This window comes from Gordionus sp. m RMFG-2023, chromosome 1 (assembly GCF_954871325.1).
Source record: "Gordionus sp. m RMFG-2023 chromosome 1, tfGorSpeb1-WG-v2, whole genome shotgun sequence".
Taxonomy (NCBI): domain Eukaryota; kingdom Metazoa; phylum Nematomorpha; class Gordioida; order Chordodea; family Parachordodidae; genus Gordionus; species Gordionus sp. m RMFG-2023.
Window position 1 is genome coordinate 19,234,216 of NC_088775.1, and position 11,252 is coordinate 19,245,467.

Genomic DNA, 11,252 nt, shown 5'->3' on the forward strand with positions numbered 1-11,252 from the left:
TACCATAAACATCAATCTTGATCTACTAGTATTCTAATTAAGAAGAGAACATTTTTGGAATTAAAATAGAAAAGCTGGAATAGTTATTTTATAAGAAAAGAAAGGAGTATTTTAATTACATTTTCAAAAACTTAAAATCAAAATAAATAAATATCAAGCAACTTTTTAATTATAAAATAGGATCGGTTTTTCAAAAAATATTTTAAATATCAAATAGGTTAAAGGAATTGCGAATCGAACAATCCTAATAACTTCAAGTAATCGATGAAATATATCGGGCTCAAAATGTTACATTATTAAGGCTGATCTCAATCTTTAAGATCCGCTGTCAATTCATCAGCAGTTGTAAAATAAGTCACATCAATTTTTGCGTTATAACCTGATTAAAAAATGAGGTAGGATAGAGTGATTTTTTATGAAATTGATTGGCTACGCGTTTTATGATCCCTTCTGCAAGTTTCTTTTTCTTTACTAGGCGAGTTTTGTTTGAATCGGTTGTCAACTCTAATACACCATTTTCCAATATTTGTGAGCGGGTTGTATCATTGTTAGAGTAAGAACGAGCCGGAGAATTTATACGGGTATTGGAGAGCATCAATTTTAATTTTAATGCTAACTATTAGGATATATATTAATATATTTGTTTAAAATAATATTTAAAAAAATTCATGATGGTTATGGGATTCAATATCCATTTTTGGTCGAAATATTATTCTTAAGAGTTCCATCCCTTTACCTTCAAAAAACCACAAAAAAAATTGAGCGACATATGAGGAATAGAAAAAGATAGAGCTTGAGAATTTGCAGTTCTACTTTAAGAGTGCCCGTTTGAAGCGAGAGAATTACTAGTCAATTTTCAATGGTCGTTCATAAGGGAGCAATTCGATATTTTTTTGAATAAAATGTCATTTCACTACATTAATATTTCCTAACATTTTATTTTCTTCAAACGAAGTATTTAGAATCAGGTAAATTTTTTATTATAACATTTTGTTTTCTTCAAAAGTAATATTTTTTGTCTTGTTATAATTTTTTGTTAATGATCTTAGTTATCTGAAAAGGAAATAATCAATAAAATTATTCTTAGCCCTACTAGAATTTAATTAGGAAAATAAACATTATTTTTTTAAATCAAATTTTAGATGTTGTGAGGAATGTATTTTTTTAAAAAGGTCGCTCTCTTATAAAATTGGTCTGAGTGGACATAAAACCCCAAAATAATCAGGCATAATTATGTTTGATAAAATGAATAAATCCCAACGAAAAAGCCAGTTTTTGGATCGAATATAATTTATACATTATTTATACTTCTAAATAAAATTCGGATTGCATATACGCCATTGATAAATCGAGCTTTGGATTGTTTTTTAACTCGTAATCATCATTCAAAGAAAGATCTAGTTCCTCTTCATCGTCCTCAATTTGTTCGGGATCTTTTTGTATTAGTTTAATTATGCACATTAATTTTATTGTTTGACTATTCAATTCTCAAGTCAAAGTTCATGCCCTTAATTATTTAGTGACCTGCAACATATATATGTGGTACATTTTTATGGAATAATCGGAGGTTTTGGAATCCTCCAATTTTAAATCATCAACATGGACGATTTTTAAATTTGGAAAATCAGATTATGCTGGAAATGCATTCCAATATAGTAGAATACTACCTAACCTATCTTATAAATTTTAGACAATTTCGCCATTATTTTGTATGTACTTTGTTAATTTATACGAAAAATTTGAATATGCTAATTAAGATTAGCTAAAAAGTGTGGAGCAAAATTTTCTGAAATTCACAGAGTAGGCAATCTCATGATGGAATATGTTTCCGGTAAATAGTTATTCTAGAAAGACTCACATGTATAATTCAAATATTGGAGTATAAATTTGAACATAATTATAAACCTATATTCTGGTTTACGTTTTCTTCGATAACGTCCAGAAAAAAGTCTGCGGGATTGTTATGCAAGTCGCAAATAAATCCTTGATTTAAAAAATAAATATTTAAACATAATATTATTGCCATTCACTGTCTTATGACGTGATGATTCACACTTACATATAAAAGTGTAATAAAATATCTTAGTAATTGTAAAAAAAGGTTCAAATATAAATACCTAGATGTCTGAAATAATTTAAGGCCTGATCGGATGGTCCCTGATACACAATTTTTCCTTCCGATAATAATAATAAGTTTGTAAATAGTTTAAAGATGCCATATCGAGGTTGGTGAATAGACATTATGACATTGCACCCTTTGTCAGACAATCTAAAATAAAAATGATCTTTATTCAGAATTTTTTAAAGAAAATAATCGAATATTCTAATTCGGTCACTTGCATTGAACTGAATTCACATCTCCAGGTTTGAGTTCAATTATAATCCATGTCTAAAAGATCTCATAACTACAATTATTGGGCTCTTGCAATTGCGAAATTCGTTCGAAATGATTTATAAAAGTATAGTTTTAAAAATCCTTAAACAAATAAATCCGTGGCGTATTTATCCCCCACCCCCCATTTAAAAAATAAATATAAAAGGAATTTTATAAGTGTAATAAAATAATTGTTTATAATCGAATTTATTCCAGTCTAAAAAAACTAATCTCGGTTTTTAGAAATATTTTTATCCCCTACCCTCCTCCCGAAACAAAATCCTAAATACGCAACTGAGCAGTATAACTTTTATATCTGTTTTAGATAAATAGTCAACATCGAATAGATTTTGTAGACCTTGAGATTCAATAAATTATTTTATCTTAATGAATATAATTATAAAGTAAATAGATAGACCAAGGGCCATTTTTTAATATATATTTAAAGAGGAAATTTGGCCTATATATAAAAAAAATTAAAGATAATATAAATAAATGCATTTGTGTATTTACTTAAACTTAATATTATTAAATCAAGATCATATAAAAAAAACCAAAAAATTATATTATAAACTGAAAACAAAACTATCCATCACTATTTCAAGAAAAACAATTTCATAAAAGTTAATCAGTCCAATAATGTAAAAATATTTACACAAATATAAAGTTTAAAAAGGAATGCCATTTTTCATTTACAAAAAAAATTTATATTTTCAAAAATATTAAAATATAGTTATTTGTCACAAACAACTAGAAAAGTTTCTATTTAATATTACAAAATTAAAAACGAAATGATGTATTGGTGTATTAATATTTTATTCAAAATAGACCATAAAATTGAGATTAATCGTAGCCTGTTTCAAAAAAACTGGATAATTTTTTTTAATTTTAGATTATCATCAGTTAAATGAACAGTGAGAAACATTTATATTTGCATCGATTAATATTTAAAATTAGCAGTCATCTGAGAAGAGTAATATGGAACACATGATTTATATTTAAAAAGCAAGGAAGGGAAATATATATTGATTAATTGGTATACCTTTTTAACAATTTTATGACATTTATGGCAGTTGAGGCATCGAGACCACTAGTTGGTTCGTCCAAAAACAGTATGGAGGGATTCGTTACCAATTCCATTGCTATGCTACACCTCCGCTTTTGACCTCCTGATACTCCTCTCGATAGTGCGTTACCTACCTAAATATTTTAAATGGATGACCTTTTACTTAATATTTTTTTTATTTCGTTTTAATCGTAAACAAGTGCCAATTTCTTTTTATAAAACCTGAGTCGATCAAGAATTAAATAACTAATAATAGGGCCTATTAAAAAAAAGAAGATGAAGCCAATTATAATATAAAAATATTTAATATATTGTATCTGTCAGTTAAGTGAGAAATCACATGATCATTTAAACATTCATTAAGATATTTCCGATTTCCTGTTGGAAACTATTTTCAAAATAGGACCAAGGTACCAAATTTTTAAAAACCTGAGCTAAAGAGTCCAAAAATTAAAAAAATTTTAAGGTCTGGCCGAGTTAAATTTGTTTTTTAAGGCGATTTCAAAAAAAGTTACTTTTTGGGATATATTCTTATAGGTCCAATTCATATCATAAGCCTGTGTCCTAAATAACAAAAAATTTAATTCGAAAACTTTCAAAACTTTATTGAAAAAAAAACTTTTTTTCTTTGTTTTATTAGAATTTTAACATCAGTATTTATAGTTACATGGGCCAAAAAATAGAAAATTAATTAAAAGAAAACCTACTTTAGGTCTTAAGCAAAAAATTATTTTAAAATTATCTTTGCCTCTGAATTTAAATATTATGAAATTGTACATTTTATTTCATGTTAAACAAAAATTTATGGGTAATACAATATCAACCTCCATGCTAATTTAAGCATGCTATACCCATAGACTTATATTGTAAAATATAGCGAATTTTTTGATATGATATTATTATTTACATAATTTATAAAATGATTAACAATAAATATCCTAAAATTTAAAAGTATACATAAAAGTATTTGTATTTAAATACTTTTTGAAATTTTTTTATTATTAGTAATTACATTTTCTAAGCTATTTGTATTTACATTTAAATACCTTTTATGGAATGTTTTTGTATTTAAATTCAAATACCTTTAAAGCCCAACCCTGTACATTAGCATAGAAGCAAAATGGTCACTATAATGATGGTCACATTTAAAGGTTTTACTGTATATTACTAGATGTTGGATAACGAGTAATATTCAAAAGGAAAAAAATATGGTAAAGGTAATGAATAAATATTTTAGAAGGACATTGATTTATGAAAATCACGCTGGCATGGCCAAAGCAGAATAATTCTTTTGTAAAATAATTTCCATATTTTCTTTTAATTGGTCAACATCACTGTTGTAAATTTTTTATGTCAAAGAATTTTGATGAATTTTTATTTTATATTTATTTTAACATAATTATTTTGACATCATTATAGAATTCAATCAATCAAAAATCTAAAATTCCAGAAGTTAACATAATTTTTAATATTTTTTAAATGAAGACCCAATGTTAGAAAACTATTTAATAACGCTAATATGAACACCACTTATGCTTGGGTCATGGTTTACATAATCTGGCTACAGTGGGCGGTATAAAGCACACTTTTGTTGAAAATCTTATCAAAAGAATAAGATAAATTATTATTGCTTTAAGATATAAAACTTCAGAAATTAAATTTGAGTTTGAAGCAGATCAAAGAAAATGCTTAGTTACAATAGAACTAACATCAGATATGCTAGATATTGATAGCTCTGATCTATATCCTGATACCCCATTTCAAATTGGCATTCCAATGATGATAATATAATAGCAATGTCATACATATGAAAACATTAAAATTAAATGTTCCGAACAGATGAAATTTAATTAATAACGTTTTAAAAAGTTCTTAAACTTTGAATCAGATCTACTAGAAGAGTTATTAGATTTTTGCTCAAAATTTAAAGAAACACTTGAATTTCTATATGCACAAAAAGACCTATCTTTTTGGCATCACTTTTTAAAAGTGAAATTGAAATAAATTCAAAATAAAATGATAGCTCAGAAATCATATCCTAAAGAAAAACTAAAAAAATACTTGCGCTATGATTTCCGGTTTGTGATCTAAAAGTAGTAATATAAAGTATGTTCATTTATTTAATTTATTTCAAAAATAAACAAGGTGTAGAATTCCCTTCTAAAACCATTATTTCAAAATCGAAAATTGTGTCAAATTATATAAACAAAATTACTCGGCGCTGAAATTTATTAAAAACCAGTTTAAACGTATAGAGTATGATGATATTAGGGTAGTATATAGCGATTGTGAATCAAGAGAAAATACTAAATTCAAATTATTTTACAAAATTAGTAACTAAACATTTAATAACAATTACAAATTGTGATTCCACTATAAGTGATTTAAAAAGAATGCCATCCGGAAAACGTCATTCACAACATATGAATATTCTATATTTCTGGAGAGAAAAGAGAATCGAACTTCCTAATCTTTCCACTGCAGCTAAAAAGAATTCTTCATGTTCAGGCAACTAGCACTTCTACCGTTTGGTTGACGTTGACTTCAAGGAGAGGATCAATATGTCCGAAAAATTTAAATAAAATTATTTTTATATAAAAATGATTTTGAATTTATAATGAGTTCTCTTTTCAATAAAATTAATTAGCAAATAAAAAAATATGTTATAAAAAAATTTATAACGGTGCCTCGATTTACGCCGCCTATTTTGACTGCGGTTAAAAGGTGCGTAATCACCTTAAATAAAATTTATGAGGAAAAAATCGATCAATAGTGCTCTCCCCCCCTCTCCATTGGCAAAATCTTGACTATGCTTATGCGAACCAAAAAAAACTGATGGGAATTTCTAAACAAAAATGAACTGATTTAAATTTGTCTAAAAGTAATTTAAAAGTTTTTTTATGATTATGGGAATGTTTTTTTGTTAAGCTTGTGGAATAATAACAGATTGTTTACACATGAAACTTAGATCCAGTTGACAAATATCAGAATTATCGAGAAACACCTTATTTGTCTAAGTAGGTTATTGCCCTGCCCTTTTAAAATTAATTAGTCACCTCTGGGAATGTTTTTGCTTAATAAAAAAAATATTAAATTTTTTTATCAAATGAATAAAAAAAATATAGAATTTTATAAAATAATATTCAGATATTATATTTGAATATTCCCGATTAAGATTTTAGCCAAAATAATATTTAAATAGCCTCGAGATTTGGAAATAGAGGTCCAAACCTTTCTGCCATCTATGAGCAAAATATTTAGGCTTACATAAATAATATTATTTTGGTTAAAATCTTTAATCGGGTCGTTTTTATTGACCCGAATCGGGCTTTTTAAAAACCCTAGATATGCACCAATACCTTTTTAGTCGATTACAATATCCAAACCAATAACATGATATCGGCTAATAATACCAAGATACAAAAAAAAATAATGCTATTTATATATCAAAAAAGGAAAATAAATTCTATATTATCATTTATAACAATTCGATCAATATTGGAACCATGAGAACAACACATGCCTTTAAAGCTAAAACCCTCTAACCTCGCCCCTGACAATCAAACCAGACCCAATGTGATACCCCATCCTAATCCCATGAAACCAAGGCATCTCCTAGCTTGGTATTATACATGTGCAGATCGTTTTGCCATATCCTTTTCTGTTAAAACCATAATGAAAACAAAAAAAACATAGACAAATAAATATAGCCACCTAAATAATCTATTGTTCGTTACAGTAGTTTCAGACATGTGTGATCATTTGTACCTCAAACCCTAAAATCATTTATAGTTTTCTATTTCTTTCTAAATATTTTTTTATTTTTTATAGGTGTGGTTATACGTGTGCGCCGCCGTCTACACGGGAAAGCCGCCTAAGATGAGTCGTGTAGCCAGGGTGGCTGGCGATTTTTATATGGTGGCGGCGAGGAGTGTAAATTTCTAAAAATGTTTACCAATGCAATTCATATTTTATTGATTTTAATATTCAAATTCAAAAAAATAATAATTTAATATGTAAAATGCCCAGATCGAATTAATATTAAAACCTTAAAATTAAATTGCTCTACACGTTGGTAGAAAATATTAAATATGCCAGAAAGTATCCGTGTCAACAAGAGTCCTATAAATAATATGTTATATAAAATAGGGAAACAATCATTAAAACTTTTCAATAACAAACGGGATCTAGTTAAAGAAATATTCGCATCTACTAAATCCATTCAGAGAGTCTGTGGAATTTCTTCAAAAGGGATAGAGAGTTAATTTAAGTTTATTTCATATAGTGAAATAGAAACATATATGCAAATCAATGAATCTGGCTCAGATATCATTTGTATAGAAGAAAAGCAAAAAAGCTTGATGTTAGGTATTACCTAACTGTATGTATTATATTTTATAAAATAATTTTTTTATTTAATATTTTCATTAATAAAAATTTATTTAAAATATTATGGGCATAGATATCAATCACATTACTTGATCCTTTAAATTGTTTCAGAATATTTAAATTCAAATTCTTGCAATTTTTAATTAGATATTTAAAACTTATAGAGCAACATGGAAATGCAGGGTGAGATCCAAATTGAGGATTAATGGTAAAACATCAAATTTGTATATAGCAAAAATAGCTCATAAACATGTACTTCCTAGAAAGATTATAGCAACACTAGCAATCTAGAGCAAAAATGCCAAATTTAATCGGCCAACATAATATACCAGAATAGGATGCCTTTTGAAAAAGCAACTGGAACTTCCTGGAATTGCTAATTTAGCTGGGGAAGTACTTTATATAGCTGTAACCAGTATATTTAACGAAATAATATCCTTTTATATCGGTGGATTATTACTCAATTTTAAAAGAAGCTAGCTATGCCTCACAATTCTCCAGAAAATAATATTTATTAGGACAATTATAATTTAACTTAATTTAATTTCTAATTTATTTAAATTTCTTACTTTATATTTTGTTCATTCCAAATTTTTATACTAATTTAATTTAAAAAAAACGATAGAATATTGCTGATGTGATACGTGACTGAAGTAAAAATAAAATTCCTTAGTCTATTTCGAAAATGAAAAATATGCAAATCAATTAAAATGTGGGACAGGAAAGGATTTAAGAATTAATTTATACCAACAATCTTGGAATTAAGAGTGCCCAAGTAAATTATAAAAAAATGTAATACAATGAATTATAATAACATATTTTAAAATATGTATCGCTGTCGGCACCACCGCCAATACATTAGGCGGAAGATAATTCGGCATCGATGATCACCGAATTAAAAAACCATCGCCGCTAAATAAGCTAACGTCGCATAAGTCTAGATATGGTAAATATTTTTAGATATAAATATTTTTCAATATTTATAATCAAAATCTTATTGTAATTCTTTAACATTGCATTTGAAAATAAAAAATTTTATATTTATAAAAGTAAATTAAATTAAAAGAAATAGCCCCTTTAACGATTTAGAAATATATATATAAATTATAGTAAAAGTTGGACTATAGGCCTATTCAAAAACGAATCGAATAAGTACATTATTTATATTCAATTCATTTGAAGTGGTTTACTATTCGTATAAATCAGAGACTTCAAACGGAACTTTGAATTTTTTAAATGATTGGTTAATTTTCATTTTATAATAGCTCATAATTGATTTTTTTAGATTAGTTTGCTTCACATAATAATACTATTGTCCGCTTAGTATTATGTAATGTTTAATTAAGATCGTAAAACTTTTGAAAATCTAATTTAGAATTATATAATCTTTAAAAATGATATAATAGCAAAAGTTTTTAATATAGACAAACAATTCTGTTATCAAATTAGAGTTGAAAAATATTTTTCTTTAAGATGTAATAATTTTTTTTATAATAAATAAAATTTGCAATAAAATAAAAATTTAATATTTACCATTAAAACATTCTGAAATTCAAAATGAAACGGAAATGGAATATATTTTTGACAGAACGAGAAAATGCATAATGTAGGTAGGCCATGGGTGTCACTCGCCATTACAATCTCAGGGGGCCCAAAAAATAAATTATTTTCAAAATTACCTTTTTAGCTAACATTATCCAAAATTAACCTTTTTAAAGCTAACATTATCCTAAATTATTTTTTTTAGTGGTATAAAAAAATTTTAAAATTTTGAGGGGCTCTTTAAATTTTTCAGAACCCTGCATCCCCCCCCCCAATCACTACTGAGGTAGTTTTAAATAATACATATTTATGAAGGTTAGTTTTCATTTTTGAGTATCAGTCAAAATTGAAGGTATTGGCCATGATACTAACAAATAATATAAGTATGACCCAATAAATAATCCTAGTATCTTTATAATATTATATGTATATTAATGCAAGCTAAATATGATACTAAAAATTAAGTCCTGCAAAAAATTTTTAATTTATTTTTAGAATGGCCAATATAACCCAACCTGAATTCAAACCAACAAGGAGCATAGAAATATTTTCAGGCTAGGCTGGATAAATTACAAAAAAAATATTTTTACAGGCCAGAAGTTCAAAAAAAATTTTAAACTAAGAATAACATATTTGTGCCTTTTTTATTAAAAATTTTTTTTTAAATTATTTCATGAGCTTGGACCAGTTAAAAAATAATTTAAAAAAATTTCCATGAGCTAGTTTAGGCTGGGCAATGCTACACATAATATAGAACTCATATTTTAAATATAATTACGATAAAGCAGAATATAGTAAAAAATTACAATTTAAAAAATTATTAAATCAAGATCAAAATACATTATAAACTCCCAAAATTAATAAATAAGAGCATATTAAACATTTAAATTACAAGTATTTCTTTTTTATCAAATATATGTTATATATCTATAAACTTAATAAACCTTTAAATTTGCACATTTTTTTAATTTTAATTCTGATATCACCTCATCAACCAAGTGTTTTTTATAATTATTATCTAGATATGATGGCAACCGTAATGATGCAGAAAACATAATATTTTCTTTAATAGTAAGAGTGCTAACCAAAATATTTTCCTAAAATTAATAAAATTATATTTAATTAAAATTATATACTTGAACAACATAACCAGATTCATATTTAAAATTGTTATTCAAAGGTTTATCATCTATATATATATTCCCAGTCAGTTTTCCTGCAACAGTGCTTCTAAAAGCTAAGCAATTTATTAATCTATAAAATTATAATGCCTTAACAAATTTGATTAATATGTTACGAAGTTTTTCCTGACCCACTTGGTCCCATTATAGCATTAATTCCAATATCAAAATACCCACTATTAGTAAATTAAATTAAATTATACGATAAATATACCTTATATTATGCAATAAAGTAATGGGACTTTTGTGAAATTTATGAATTGTAAAAGAAATGTCAAAAAATGATAGTCTTTTGCGTTTGAATTTTATCTTTTTAAAATCTTGATTTTTTAAATTTTTTAAATCCATTTTTATAGGATTGATTATTAACTATTTTGCATTATGCAATATTTTATTTAATTTCATTTTTATAGTTTTTATTTATATATTAAATATCTTTTTAAATTGTAAAATTATATTATTTAATTGTCTTTATATACTTCATGTTTTTTAACACATAGACATTAAAGGCCATCGCTCCGGTTACCCTTATTGTAAATTAATGGTATTCTTTTACTTATATATATATTCAATACAATCATTTCTTTTACCTTTTACCTTTTTATTTTATTAATTTATATTTTCTCAATGATTGTAATAAATCACATAATTTTAAAATAATTGTAAAATAAAAGATCCTAAAATGTTTTATCAAATAAAA

At 25.8% G+C, this 11,252-nt stretch overlaps 1 protein-coding gene across 1 annotated transcript in view; it reads right to left on the reverse strand.

The window, feature by feature from the left end:
- Positions 1-10,894, reverse strand: part of LOC135931681 (broad substrate specificity ATP-binding cassette transporter ABCG2-like) — a 39,442-nt gene extending 28,548 nt beyond the window's left edge. The window contains exons 1-9 of the mRNA XM_065468948.1: positions 10,767-10,894; positions 10,669-10,728; positions 10,508-10,625; positions 10,316-10,468; positions 3,417-3,574; positions 2,118-2,269; positions 1,906-1,983; positions 1,309-1,433; positions 380-616 (exon numbers count right to left, since the gene is read on the reverse strand). Coding sequence (XP_065325020.1) covers positions 380-616; positions 1,309-1,433; positions 1,906-1,983; positions 2,118-2,269; positions 3,417-3,574; positions 10,316-10,468; positions 10,508-10,625; positions 10,669-10,697 — 1,050 coding nt within the window. The 5' untranslated portion in view covers positions 10,698-10,728; positions 10,767-10,894. The remainder of the gene's footprint in view (positions 1-379; positions 617-1,308; positions 1,434-1,905; positions 1,984-2,117; positions 2,270-3,416; positions 3,575-10,315; positions 10,469-10,507; positions 10,626-10,668; positions 10,729-10,766) is intronic.
- Positions 10,895-11,252: the final 358 nt, after the last annotated feature.